The following is a 16,223-nucleotide window of genomic DNA, read 5'->3' on the forward strand; positions in this document are numbered from 1 at the left end:
ATTAATGACGTTAAAACAAGGAGCCGGCGAAAAAAATAATAATCATAAAAGAGCGTATCTTTTATCTTCGATAAGGCACTTAAAATCCTGTCGTTAGCCGTTAAGATAAGCAGCCGCGAAATATACGACACTCAGCGGAAAATCTGACATTCCACTCAAGCCCCGAAAAAAATTCTCAAAGAGTCATAATTAATTTACATTTCATTCATTAACCGATCATATCTCTTAATTTTCCCCTTCAACTCCACGGCCATTTTTGCCGCTGATGAATCCGCAACGCCTTTTAATAGGTGGAGTTTATTCGGCCATCCATTCATGATCGGAATAGGCGGTCCCCAATTAATCCCCGCCTCTGTCGTAAAGTCTTCCTCCTTCATTGGCTGCCATTCTCTCTTCCGCGGCAAGTGCACAACGCAAGCGCGTGACTGCTATCAGTAGTTAAGTGAAAAGCGTGTGGGGTAAAAGTGTCTGAAACGTCCACTTGATGTCAAGTGACATCATCCATGGGGGGAAAATGATACTGCGGTTGCTGATGTGACCCCGGTTCTAATGTTTTGACCCCTTGCCGCCATGTTTGATGCCATCCGATGGTCTTGCGTGTTGTGGTGCTGTGTTGTTTGTGCTGCGGTGAACTTGGACGAAACTTTGGCGCGCTGAAGTTGTTTATGGTACTTCGCCGAATCTCCGAACTGCGGTGAGCTGTTAATCCTTCTGTGAGAAATTGTCTGTGATCTATTATTTTATAACTATTGCTATACTGATTCTATATTTTACGTTTGAACTGATTGCAAGATTTTCTATTGACTGTCATGATATTTTATTTTGAAAAATGAAGCTTTATTTAATTCTCCGATGAAAATGCAGCAATTGCATTAATTATAAGTACTGAATAATTATTGGAAGAACTATTATCTGCCGTTAACGAAAAACTTTTGATAAAAATTGTTTTGATTAGAAAATTTGTGCGCTTTCAGTATCAAAACTGTAATCATATATGTTCTAATTTTTTCTTAGAAAATAGGTAAAGATTTAATATCCAAAACGACATATAAACAAGTGCAATAAATATAAAAATAGTGCAATAAAAATTCTTTTGCAATATTGCATTAGGGAAGATTTTTGCTGATTTAATTTTACAATGGCATCTTGCTAAATGCCGTTAAAAAATTATTCATGAAAAAAACTTTTTCATTTTTTTGCAACAGCTTCTAACTAAAATAAACAGCAAGCCTAGACAAGAGGTTGAATTATTCGTTCTGAACATTTTATTCTCAACATTCTGGTGAAAACAGTATAAAATATTATAAGTGCTAATCTTACCTTTGGCAAATTGGAGCCAAGAAACTGAACAACTCCAGCGGAAAATTTGCGAACAATTTTTGCCGAACGATCAACTCTGCAGCATCGATTTTCCACAATCGAACGAACGAACTGATCGCTGTGTTATCGGCCGAGCCTCCAAACTGTGAATAGTGTCTGTCATCCGCTGAGTGACCGGACTGATGCTGCTGGTTGGGCCGGACAGCTCTGCGACGGCCATGCAAGACATCCAGCCGACGCCTGCCGGATCGGTTCCGGCAAATGGGAAGAATGCTTCAGCCACTGACTTTTCCATCGCAGCCATCATGGCCAGGAGCGCACCGGCTGTCAAAGATAAATCAAGTCCGGACGGTAAGTGAAATGCTAAGAAATTTGTTTACACGTAACAGTAGCAAGTACAGGAAAGAGACTTTTCTCATTTTTAACTGTTAGTTTCAACATTATATAATATTTTAGTCACAGTTAAACTTCAAAACAATGTCGGATATTTGCATGACGGAGAAATATATATGTCACAGTTAATGTAATAAACTAAAGATTATCTATAATTACTGGTGATTTCTCATATTCACCCTAAAACTGGTAAATGTGACAAATTATTGAATATTTATCAAATTTACCTGTTAGTTTATAAAATCCCCAACTCTTAACGGGGAATGTAATAAAAGTTCAATTTTCATGACCGGTTTTTGTTAATATTCTTCAATGTCTTTTACGATATATATAACTTATAATATTATCTAATATATTCAATTCTAATGCAAGTTAAATATAAAAGCACCCCTTTTATTTAAGTTTTTATTTGAAATATTATTGCAATTTTTAATAGCCATTACAGAGTCCTCCTAATACTTGACAACGAAATTTTTAGATTTATTTGAAAATATTCATTCTTTGGAATTAAGACCTCGTTATTCCACAAAATAATCCGAATTTATTACATTCCCTATTACGAGTTGGGGATTTTTTTAACTCTTTACTTAATTTTCTCATTGAATAATTAGTTAATGCTGAACTATTTATCAATTGCATGTTTTCATTATTTTGGAAAATGTGGTTAAGTGTGGTTAACTGTGTGAGTGGAAAGTGTGTTATTAAGTGGTTATTAAAATAATGGAATTGTAAATTTTAATAGTGGTGTAATACTTAAAACAAAATAAAAATGATTTTTGGAAGAACAGAGTGGTTAGACAACATTCGTAAATAACAATTGTAATGTATGCAAAACAAGATGTGCATAGATGGAAATCAAAATAAAAAAAAAATCAATCTCAAAAAGCTTTTGAAAAAAAATTCTTTTGTCAGGAATCACAACAAATAAGGAAGATACAATCATTCTTAATGAAGACATTTAAGGAAAAGGTTTTATATTTTTTCTTTCTTTACTATTGTGTGATTGGTAATTAATTATATTTAGTTTTTATAATGGAGGTATGCTTTCTCAGTACTAATAATAAATTTAAAGAAGAATAATACTACTTGACTACTTAAGAAATACTACTTGAAAAAAATATTTCTTAATCTGAAATTTAGGAATTCATTTAATAAAAACGGTACAAATTATTTTAAGCATGAAATGAAATTAGCAGCACAATTGATTATTTGTTGCTTTATGGCTACTATTAATCAACATTAGTCCCGTTCATTTTTTAAAACGTTATTAAGTAAAAAGTAAATGTTAAGTAACTGCTTTTAATCAATACGCAAATTTAATTATAGTAATTAAAAAAAATCTTTAAAGTTTGTTGTACATGTATTTCCGTATAAAATTCTTTTCTTTGACAAGAGCAATTAACTCAAACGAATAAATGATCTTCTGACTTCATTAATTTCATGCACACTTATTTAGTACAATGATTTTGTGACACTATCCACTAGATTCAAAGTCGGTTCATCAAAACCATGCTCGCCGTATTCTTGCCATTGCTTTTGTATATTTATGTTTTATGTTAAAATGACTGAACGCCTGTCTTGATTTAGTTGTTAATTAGTACATGAAATGGATTTTTATAAGTTTTTCTTGACGGTGTGCCAATTAATAATTTGCTCTTTTCGATTTCCCATTTTAATATATATTCGTTGAAAAAACCACACGTTAAAAATATGTCTTAGACTTAAAAATGTTAATGAACTATTGAGAAAAAAAACTATTGAGAAAAATATTAACTTTAAGATAATTGTTACATTAATTGATAATCATAGGTACTGAATTTTTGAAATACTAATGGCTATAAAATCTTATTTGTAATACATCAAATAAATTATTCAAAAATAGCAATTAAATAAATTAATAATTAATTATTGAAATTACGCAAATTATTGAAATCGTTGTTCGATTGCTATGTTTGATGTTTCTATTCTGGGATTTTAAAAGTTATAGTCAATATTTATTTTACTAATTTAATTATTAATAGTATAAATTATTAAAAATATATAGTCATTCACCAAGAACGTTTATGTAATTCAATTAAATAATATGCACATTTTAATTTCTTATTCAATTTGTATTTGTTGAATAAATATCTTTATAAGGTTATTTTTCGGTTATGTAAGGGCTAAATAATTTTTAAATAAATAAATGCCACTATATTTTTAATAACATAACTGCATTGAGGCAAATCTTCATCTAAGATCAATGTCTTAAAAGTTTCGCCATTTCGTATGGTACCTCGAAATGTTTTTATTGTAATATCTTAATTAAATTAATTAACAAATTTTTATAAAATCCATTACATAAAAATATACATGTAAAATTTGAAATTTCTACTTATTTAAAAAAAATAATGGTAAAAGATGTGCTGATTACATATTGTGAAGGCACTTCAGATACTTTATATGTAAGCATGGGCAAAAGCGTATATAATATTAAAACCGAAACATGAATTATTCAGATTTCTGTGAGATAGTAGCCATGTTATATCATTATATTAAAATTTTTCGATTATTTTCAATTGTATCACAACTAGAGATTAGTAGTAATGATAAAAAGATATGCGGTTATAATTTGTATGTATTTTCTTTAATTGCATTCCTGTTCAATTCATAGAATTACGTGCATCGTATATCGTTGTTACATCAGTAAAATAATACTATAAGAAGAAATATAAATTTTTATAAAACTTTCGTTAATAATCGGAGTAATTAGAGTTTGCAATCTTCAAAAATATTTATCAACTTTAGGTGCATAAAAGTTCGATGGTATAAAACTCTAAGCCCAGAGTAAATTTATTGGGGAACGAATCAAAGGTGTTCAAATCCACATTTGATCCATATTTCAATTTTAGGCATAAATGAAAATGCGTCTCAGTTTAAATCCCGCAATATCTATTATAACATTTTGAACAGCTCATTGTTTAATGATCTCATTAAAAAATCGGATTTTGATACAACGTAGAGATTTTTGCTGTTATTTTTATTCAGAATTGATCAGAGTGATGCCAATCCAATTTTTGAAAAAACATGCTTATTTGTAGATTATATTCCAAAGAAATCCCAATATTTTTGCTGATATTTTTTTAATGGGAATCTTTGGAAATGAGCCTAATATTAGAAAAACAGTAAAACTTTATTGTTCTTTTTTATTTGTTTGTCCAATATATTGCTCTAACTATTGGGAACGAGTCTCGTAATTGTGATTAAAAGTCACACGAAGACAGTAACACCACAAATTCCAAACTTTCACTGTGACGTTGGTTGGGCTACGCTTAAGGCTCACTGAGTTCTCACAGATTAAATAAGAACATGTGGTGCAATGGAGACACAATCAACGATTTTATAAAACATAAAATAATAACAAGTTTTCCTGTAAATATATTCTGAAGTCTGCTTAATGGTCTTTAGATAACGTCTCTCAGTCCTATCTTTGAATGAATATGAACTGTAACTTGATGCATAATTTTTAAGACCACTCAACGACAAAGCATGGCAATTTTAAACTTGATAATATTGGAATGCCTCACTAAAATCTGTAATAATATTCTTCGAGGCCTGAAACTCCGAAACAGTTAGAAAACTTCTTTAAATACATCTTTCAAAAGGTTACTGCGGCATAAAATTTTGATTCATTTTTTTAACATCAACAGTAAAAACATTTTCTTTCATAAGCTTAAAAACCATTTATAGTTTTATTTATTTTAAAGATTTTTTTAAAACTATTAAATCAATCTAATGATTTACCAATTTAAATAGGAAACTCTTAAATTTGAATTGCCTCCCTTTTGAGTGATTATTTCGTAGTCATCAAGTTTTCCAGCAAATATATTCCGAAGTCTACTTAATGGCCTTCAGATAACGTCGCTCAGTCCTATCTTTGAATGAATATGAAAATAGATAAAAATTAAGAAATCAGTCATTTTTGTAATTTCCTAAGATGTTTGACAAATAAAATAAGATCTAAGATAATAAACCTAAACCTCAAAATGAAATTGAAATTATTTTATAACATTTTTGTTAGATATTTATTAAAATGAAAAGTCTTCACTTAATCACAATTCTTAATGTCATCACAGATATTTAATACAATAATTTAAGTGTAACTATCAGATTTTTCAACATCAATAAACCAAAAAAATACTAATAACAAAGAAAAACGATTCTGGTCTTAGTAAATTCCTTGAAATTACGAAATGAACCAATATTTTTCTCATACAAAAGATTCAAATTCATGAAAATTTGTTACATAGAAGAGATGAAACTAAATTAAAATTTTAAAAAAACTATTATATATATATATATATATATATATATATATATATATATATATATATATATATATATATATATATATATATATATAAAGAAACACTATTTCTCTTGGATTTCGAAATTTTTGTACTGTCTCTAAATGACAAAAGTTGTAATTCATTCAGTGTAACTAATAGAATATTTAAAAGAAAGTATCAGCTTAGGGCGGTGGTTATAATGCTTATAAGGCGATGGTGTTGGATTTTATGCTTCGACATAAATTAGTTTCCTGCTCATTGTGTTCACACGGAAGAAGGAAATGATCGTCTGTTATTGAAAGCATCTCAAGGTTTTTCTGATATCCTAGAAGAAGGAGCTCTATAAAAAAGTAAAACGTTCCACAATATTACAAAAGTGATTTATTTAAAATTATCTCAATTCAGTACATAGCACGCTTGTCGTTTGATTAAACAATGAACATCATATAAAGGGTAGGACTTTTCTTAGAATTAGGGATTCTGAAGGGGACAGCTGACATTTAAATAAAAAAAAAAATGACAAAAACATGAAATTTTTCTTTTATTGTTTCTTCACCCAAATTTATCCTTTATTCAACAAAAATAGCAATACAAGATGTATTGCTCAATAAAATGAGTATAAAAAGAACTTAGAGGAATAGATATATTTTTAATGACATTTTCTCCAAATGTTCTTCTAATTAGAATTAGAAATGTTCCAAAGTCTTAATTTTTGAGAAAGTTAAAAAAAATTAATGGTGAAGAATTCTTTTAAGCATTAGGAAAAAACTGAGTGTGCATTTTTTCCTTCGAGTTCTTTTAGGCAGTTTAAAGTCAATTTTAGTTTAAAAAACAGAAAGTTCTTATGAAAATTCAGTGTGCACATGAATATTTATGAAAATTTAACTTTTAAGTGGAATCACAAGATCAGATAAAGTTTTGTTTTAAATAAATTTATATAGGGAAATAAGATAAAATAATAAAAGATTTAAAAAATAAATTGCCTGGAATATTTTTAAACTTTTAAGAAATTGTATATTTCATTAAAAAATTTTTTTAAAAGACTTTTGACTTATTTATATTTTAATTGCGTGTGAAAAAATATTTCTTAACTTTAAGCGAATACTAATGCCTAACTGAGTTCCAACATTATATAGCAGCGTGTTGAAATCGGAAACTTTATGCATCCAAGACGTTTCTTAAATTATCTGAATTAGGAAATAAATATATTAAAAAAATAAACTAATAAAATATTTTAAAATGCTACAACTTACGCACATCATTAATTATTTTATTTTATTATTTTTATTTTTAGTATTACAAGGTAATATGTATGGGCTCGTGGTTGGCTCTCAATGTGTTGAAAGATGATGAAAAGTTCTTGTTATCCAAGATCTGCGCGAGATGATGACTGCTTATAGTTTTTACAAGAAAAGAAGGGGAGGGGAAATTCTTTGATGTGGTTAAGCTTATTTCGAAATAAAGTATTATAGAAATGTTCAGAGTGTTAAGAAGAAAAAGCAAAAACCGTCTTTCCTTTTAGATCCTCAATAATGCATCCTTCCTTTTTCTTTAAAGTTATTGAATAAAAAATTCAGTGATGCTGGTTCGCGAAATAACTACAGAATTTTGACAGTTGTTTGAATGCGGTAAATCACTTTATGAAACCTATTTCGTCATGAAAATAAATATTTGAGATTTGTCAAATTTTAGTGCATCATATATATATATATATATATATATATATATATATATATATATATATATATTTGCCATGCAACAACAATTTTTAATCTGAAATTTGTTAATAATTAACATCGAAAAAATAATTTAAGAATATAATTAGTTAGTAATAAAAAATATAACTAATATACGTCTTAACAACATTTATTATTATTATAGCAGATGACACAAGAAATTTTAGATGCTTTTTTTCTGCATTTTATTACAAATTTTTAAAGATCCACCAAGATTATTGTAGGTTACTTTCATTTCTCATAATTATTTTATATTAATGCATTTTGCTAATAGTGAGAATGTTTATGCTAAATATTTGGTTCGTTGTAAATTTTTGTAACCGGTAAATTATATCAAATAGATTTCATTTTGGGTTAACAATTAAAATAAAATAACTATTGAATACGTATTTAGATATGAAATTCTTAGAAAAAAAAGACAAAATTCTGCTGATAAATCCAATTTTGCATTTTTATTAACTGATTTAAGCGTCAATAACTTTCTACTGGACATTTTAAATGTGGTAACTCCAAACGGAAATATGAAATTTCTCACAGGAACTTTTTCTTTCATGCAGTTCAATATTTCAAAGCAAGAATACTTTAGAGTCTTCACTTTAACGAATGTATTAAAATTCTCTGATTAATTAACTTAATTGCATCTTCATCCATTTCTCATTCATTAATGTTTCATTGAAATTATTTATTTTCAAATGCTTGTTTATTCATTTTTATTTATCCTATTTTTTAACTTAAGCTTCAAAGGTGATTGACATTCTTGATAGAAATAAGGCTCTGAACAAGAAAAATTGCTACACTATTCCTCTTTATTTTAAGTGCCCTTTTTATTTGTTTGTTATTATACACCAACATTAGAATACTTATAATAATACAGTAAAAATAAAAAGACAAAAAAGTTTTGAAAACTATGTTGTTTGAAATATTGTAGATTCTTATCACTGATTTTAATGATTTCGGATTTCAGCTTTTGGGTCAAATCTAAGATAAATGCATGTGAAAGAACAGATTTAAAATCTGATCATCGCTTTAATGTTTCTTGCCATCGAACTGAATGTTCATTAGAAAATCATTCATTTTGGATGAAGCTGTAAATACCAAACTGTAAAGCGATTAAAAATAAGTATTTTCCTTCATTTTCATACAGCTGAGATATTAGGCGGAATTTTGCTTATCACCGGAGATGGAACTAATTACTTTGACTTTGCAAACAGCGTACAGGACGCAGGAAAAATCATCCGTAAGATTATTGTTCCGATTTAGGGTTATATTAAGCTTAAATGAATTTCTTTTAAGCAGCATTTCTCTTCGGAAAGTGCCTGAACTTGTCCTCGAATCAATTGGGGAGTTCAATCAAACATTTTGCTTCTTAAGTGCGAAACGGAGATCGTTTTGCTTCCTAAATAAATCTTCAACTACAATATTTTGTTTAAAAAAATTATTATTTTCTACATAAGATTTTAAAACTAATCTGTCTTAGAAGCACCCCAAATATGTGCAAACTATCATTCATGTAATAAAATAAAGCCGGGTTCGAAATCAGTCATGCTATAGACATCATATTCTAAAAACATAATTTCATATACTAGAGTAATGATACATATTTTTCGAATTTATATAGCAGAAAAATAAAAAGTTTATAAAATACTGTGATAAATTTCAAACATTTATTAGTTTACTGCATAAATTTCACTCGATCTTACTTGGAAAAAATACTTAAAAAATGAAACATCATACAATTGTATAAATTTAGATACGATAAGAGATAAGCCAATGCATGCAATACAATAATGATAATGCAGAGATAAGACCGGAATTACTATATCAGTAATTGTAATTCAGATTCGCTTTAGGATAATTTATATTATAAAGATATTAATAACTAATCATAATTCCATATTTATCCATTATTCAAAATCAAATGTTTATAAAATTCAGTTCTATAATAAAAACTGTATTAGAGTTTTTGTCAGAAATGACAATGAATTTTTACTTTCGAACTAATATTTTAAATAATATTTAAGTTTTTTGGAAAAAAAATTGAGAATTCTAATATAGTGTAGGTAGTTTTAGGGATCGAGAATTAATATAAACCCTAAAAACATTTAATATTTTAAAAAATGAATACTTAAGAATATTTACAGTAAAACTTGAAAAAAAGCCTTTGCATTGCTTTTCTTTGATTTAAAAGACAGAAATCTTATGGATGTGTTTTAATATTTTAAAATCTCTTTTCGCTTTTTATATAGATTGAAATGAATTTGAATATTCAAAATAAATGTATTATTTGATCAAGGATTTAAATAAATTCGCCGTTCAAGGGTTAAATGCATCATAGTATTATTATTTGGATGTATACATTTGAGTTCATCCCTTTGATTTTCCACTTTTTATCATTAGATCCCGATTTCCGTGATTGTTTTCATTATGATCCTCATTTTAATGGTTTTTAATGGACTTTTTTTTCTCGAACTCCTTCTCTTCCAATGTTGGAAAAATTTTGAAATTTTATTCCTATTACATTTTGAATATTTTACATTACCTTTGCATAACTTTAAATATGCTATTTAGTTTTGTATTAACCCGTTAGCTGCCACTATCCCTCATTTGGGGATTTTGGCATTTTACGTACACCATTCGGCGCTAAGAATATATTTAGTGTTTCTGACAATGTAGTTTCATTGTAGGTATATCAATCAATATCATAAGTAACAGAAAGTGTGTATTCTGTGTTTCCTTTCTTTAAAAGCGAACAAATTTGAAATTTGTCTGTAACTTGAACGGAATGGAATTGTCATATCTAAAGAATTATATTTTTGGTTTAGTTTTTATATTATAATGAAATACCGTGAATAAATATGTAATTTAGAAGTAATACTAACCATCCGTTATTATTTATCCTTTTATAACGATACCCTTTTTCAAAAATATCAAATATTTACAAGAAGAAACATAATTTGAATATAATTATACTGTTGTAAACTTATCCGGTCAAAAATTGAAAAAAAAATGGCAGTAATAGTTATATATATATATATATATATATATATATATATATATATATATATATATATATTACTTTAATTACATTTGTAAGTTTCTTTCGAATGTTATGTTTTTGTTTTCATATCTTTTTATTATATCTCTGATGGTTACAAATCTCTAAATCAAGATTTTTTTCGTTCTAATGCGAACTTGGATAGGGATTACGTGTATTTAGTTCTTTGGTTACTTTGAACTGACCTGGCCCACAATTTCTAGAATAATAGCTGCTCGGGAAAATTTAAAGTGACAAACATTGGGATTTCGCAATTGTCAAGTGAAGGGTATTTAACATTCTTTGCGTTTCCTTAATAATAATGCCACAACATTAATACTGAAAAAGCATCTTCTGAAGCCATTTTGATGACTTTTGAAAAAAGAATGATATCAACCGCATAATAGACTTAATCTTGCACAATAATTTTGACTGAAACAACTGTAATAACTCGATTGAAGGAAAGCATCAACTGTCGTAAGTATTCTAAATAAATTTTGTATATAAACATATTCTAATTACTTCAGGAATATATATAGACTTTCTGAATCCATAGTTTGGCTTGTTGGCGATGCGGCGAACTCTCTTCCTACATAACTCCCTTTACTTTGCAAAAAATTATTCATAAAATGTATTGAATAGATCTTTATTATTATTAAATATTAATAATAAATTTTTATTATTAATATTTAATCAGAGGGGATGGTCTCTTTAACACTTTCACGTATTACTCTCCAATAAATGTGAATTTGTATTTTAGAAGCATTTTCACCCAACCGTTTGAAACCAAAATATGACTCAGAACTACAATTGTAGCCACAAAATCACATAACAAATTCGATATTTTTTTGAGTCATTACGTTTTTGAGTTATCGCGCTTACATGATTCTGACAGTATAAAGTGACAGACGGTCCATCCCTAGTTGTATTTATCTTAAAATTCGATAGCTGGTTACACTATAGACGTTAAATCAGTATACCGAATTGCATCCATCTAGTTCTCTCTGTTTTGTAATTATTGCGTTAACTTTTATTCAAACAGCTGGAAAGACCAACTTCATCTGACTAGATTTTTTCTAAAATTTGTTCTAATCTGAAAATTTGGAGTAAAAACTGTATGCCAAATCTGAATAAAGTGCAAATACTGAGCGCAATCTGAATAAAGAACAATTTTACTCAAACTACTGAAAATGAAATATTACGTCTTTTGTAACATCACAGATTATGAGAGAGTCTCATGCAAAAATAAATGAAATATATTCTTGTTTCAATGCAAAAATCTGAGCACAATCTGAATAAAGCGAGACTTCACCTAAATGGCTGAAAATGAAGTGAAATATCTCGTCTTTTGAAACATTAATTGTTGTAGAGATTACCTCATACAAAAATAAATTGTAATATGTTCTCATTATAACGCAAAGATTTGATTTGCATGACGAAAAAAAGATTTGTTGAAAGGTTTGAAGGAAAGAGAAAAAAATGTCTTTTAATTTTGCGAATGATTATTTAGTTCTATAAAATACTTCCTAAGACCACTGAACAACAGTTGTGTTGGATGAGTTAAAGAATGGAAACTAGATATTTACACATATTTTATCATAAATATAAAAGCAAATGTTTATTTTATATGACATCATTTTATATCTATGATAAAATATATTTATCATATAGATAAAAAAATGTAATCAGTATTGAATTTTGAATATTTGCTCAGACAACAAATGTCTAATGTACCCTGGAATCTCAAGTGCAAAGAAATCATATTTTAAGAGTCAAAATAAATCACTGATAACAAGTGTTTATAATATGGCAACTTCATGAAAAAATATTGAAAAACCATTAAGAGAAATAATGATAGGAACATCGACTTTAAATCTGGAAAAAATTCATGAAGGAAAATAAAGTTAAATCATGCTGTTTTTTACTCGAAATTTTTCATCTGCCTAATAATTATACCATACATCTGGTTTTATCCATTAAAACATCATTTTCTTGCAAAAATCGATGGATAAAATGTTGATGTCTAATTTCTGAAAATGGGAATTTTTTATACGACAGTTCAATGCTGTGTGGATTCATAAGCAATCTTTAAAGAAAGTATTAAAAAAAGAAAATTGATAGTTATAAGAAAGTTATCTGAAATGGGCCTATGTTAAAATTTTTAGAAAACGGAAAACATTTTCCATTTTCCCATCAAGAATAAGGGAAACCATAAAATTTCACAAAGTACTATTTTAGTGCTTTTTAGTGCATACTATAAAATTTAGCGAAGAAATTTTCTTATCTTTTTAAGCCAAATCCACTTTAAAAATCAAGATATAAAAATTAGTTTTTGTTATGGTAAAGAAATAATTTTTTCCTACCTTTTTTTAACATGAATACCACACCATATTTAAATATGCGTAAAAATTTAATGAACAGAGTAACGACAATATGTTTGACGGCAGTTAAAAAGGATTGTGGACTCTTTCATGTGAATATTTGATTTACTCATTTCAATGGCTTAAAAAAATTATTTGGAATTGTTGCTCAGGTGCAATCTGAGTTTTCATCGGCTCTTATGGAACATTTGCAGCCATTTGTCCAGGTTGTAATTATCCTCTGGGTTACTTATCGATATGAGAATGAACAAACTTGTGTTGTATCGCTTGAATCGAGGCAGTAATGTCTCAATAGTTAATTAAAATATGCATTATTTTATTTAAAATATGATATTCTATGACGATTCTGAAAAAAAAACAATGTTAATTATGATCAACTATCAATCAATGTTTTTCCAATATTAATATATCTTTTATTTTCTCGTATACAATGTACGGAGAAAGTATTGTAACTGTCAAAAAAATTCGAAACCAAGATTTTGACGTATTTCCTGAGTTTGTAGAACATATTTTTGGAAAATGACTGTCTGCCTGCCTGTGATAAAGATGACTTATAAACGCTTTGAGCCAGATGAATGAAATCGGATATAGGATCTTTACACCAAGGGCAGTTCGTCCAGTCTTTCTGAAAAATTTCGAAAAAGAGATGTGAATCGGAACTTGTGCGGATATGTTTTATAAATTAATTTATGTATATGGGCATGTGATAGCCCTTAAATACAACAATTATCGATGTCCGCTTTATATCGGGTATCATTTATAATTTCTTTCAAAATCCGATACAATCGATCTCCGAATTAGATAAGATTTTAATTAGATAAAAATCTCTTTTAATTTTGGAAATTCGTAAATGTATCATTGCATTACCAAATAAAAGGCTATTGAAAGTCACTCGCCTTTTTTGTATGGTTTGGTGGTACAATGGTTTCGGGACCAGTGGACTCCAGGTTTGAGACTTGATTTCACCAAAGAACCTTTGTATAAAAGGGTCTGGTGCACACTAAATCTGTCGAGGTCGAACGTATCTTGTTGCTGTGGTATGGAATGTTTGTGAGGGGGTGCCAGCTCGGGTTCCGTCCTCGTCATCTTATCATGGTTCAAAATTACGAAGTCAGTCTCAAAAATAGGCCAAAAATTGCTTCAAAAGGGGACGTTAATATAACTAAAGCTGATTTTTTTTAATTATTTTTTTTTATGTCCAAAGAGTGCTGTGTTTGTCATTATAATATTCTGATGCTTAAATATAATCATTGCCATAGCTCCAACTTATTCATCTGAAATGACATTGCCCAATGCTGTCTTTTTTTATAAGTTACAAAGGGCACTTAAACCTATAATTACAGAAATAAGTTAATGAGAAAAATCGTTTTATTCATAGTGCAAAATTACAATCTTATTTTTCTTACTTTTTAAAGACAAATCCTTGATAAAACCAAATTAGTTTATTTCACCAACCATCTTAGATTAAATTGATAATTCTAATAGATATTCAATTATAAATTATTCGTCGATAAATAATTTTTAGATCAGCTATAATTTTGAAAAAAATTCTTTCAGCACTTGCGATATTATCAGCAATTTATAAGCAAATTCTTTGAATAACAATAAGCTTTCCAGCTTATAATTTTGAATGAAATGTATATTTCCAGGTCATTTTTTCCGTTCGATATCATTTAATGCAAATAGAATTAAAATGGTAAGGACTTTTTTTTTTAAATATGAAACTATTTTTTCCTAATGTTACTACTTTCATGTAATCCACTGTTACATTTTACATTTGATAAATCGGGTGATGTAAGAAATGTATTATTCTCAGTGGCAATACGTATTTGTTGAAATTCTGTAAACGATTTCTTGAATCACTCGGTCAAATCAAGACATCGTTTCCTGCGGAATTGTCTTATCATATAATATCTCAGCATTACACGGAACTTTGCCCATCATAGTCTGTTTTCTTCTGCATCGATGTTTAACGACCAAATCCAAATGATCAGAAATTTCTTTTGCGAAATTCATTGCACTGCGAACTATCTTTTTTAAATAGTTTTTTACTCTCTCGTATATGAAGTAAAGGAAAAGTATTGTATTCGTTAAAAAAATTCGAACTCGAGATTTTGACGAATCTCCAGATTTTAGACTTCGCTGAGCTCAAGGATGTAACATAGATAACTCAAAAAAGCTTTATGCTAGATGCCTCTAGATGCGCTCTTTATATGAAATTTGTACATTTCCAACAAATGTTGAACAAAATCTATTTAGGGGAAATCTGTATGTCTGGCTGTTAACACGATAAGTACAAAAAGATGAGAGCTAGATGGTTAAAATTCGGTACACGTAATTAACATCTACAGTATAGGCACCCATCAAATTTTCAGTGAAATCCAATAAAGCGAGTTCAAAAATGCAATGACTTTAAATATATCAAATTTGGAATGTGATTTTGTGACTGTACTTCTGCGTCAAATTTTTGTTTAAATTGGTTGATAAAAATGCATCTAAAGCGCAAATTCGATTTTCGTCATTTCACTATTAACGGCACGTAAGGAATTATTAGCCTAAAAAATCACCAAGAATTCAGTAACAATGCCAAATTTACGCCAAAGATTAATATTTCGCAATTATTGTGCGCCAATTCCACGCAAGACGTTTTCTGGGATAGCAAGTTTATTAGAAGATCAGAGAGATAGTTTTGAGAAGCCCGTTCCCGTTAGCTTAGTTATGGCAATAAATATAGTATTATCCTTTCAAAGTTATTAACTGCAAGATGATCTTCCCTTCGATCGTTGCATGTGCATTGTCACACATTTTTCTGTTGATCTAATTTTGTGAATAAGGCACAAATATCATCAAATTATAATAATTAATATTTTTGTAAATATTAATGCTGCATTGAAAGTAGATGGAACCAAGTATATGAATAAAAACGATTTCGATAGAGAAGTCTCATTTCTTTAAATCGCATACAGTAAACTCACTATAAAATACAATTTTACTCTACAAAGATACATTTAACTGTTTGTAGATTCGTAAA

At 28.4% G+C, this 16,223-nt stretch overlaps 1 protein-coding gene across 1 annotated transcript in view; it reads left to right on the plus strand.

The window, feature by feature from the left end:
• The first annotated feature begins 415 nt into the window (after positions 1-415).
• Positions 416-16,223, plus strand: part of LOC129972850 (T-box transcription factor TBX20-like) — a 77,997-nt gene continuing 62,189 nt past the window's right edge. The window contains exon 1 of the mRNA XM_056087148.1: positions 416-1,671. Within this exon, the coding sequence (XP_055943123.1) occupies positions 1,503-1,671 (169 nt within the window). The 5' untranslated portion in view covers positions 416-1,502. The remainder of the gene's footprint in view (positions 1,672-16,223) is intronic.

Source organism: Argiope bruennichi, chromosome 6 (assembly GCF_947563725.1).
Source record: "Argiope bruennichi chromosome 6, qqArgBrue1.1, whole genome shotgun sequence".
NCBI classification, from domain to species: Eukaryota; Metazoa; Arthropoda; class Arachnida; order Araneae; family Araneidae; genus Argiope; species Argiope bruennichi.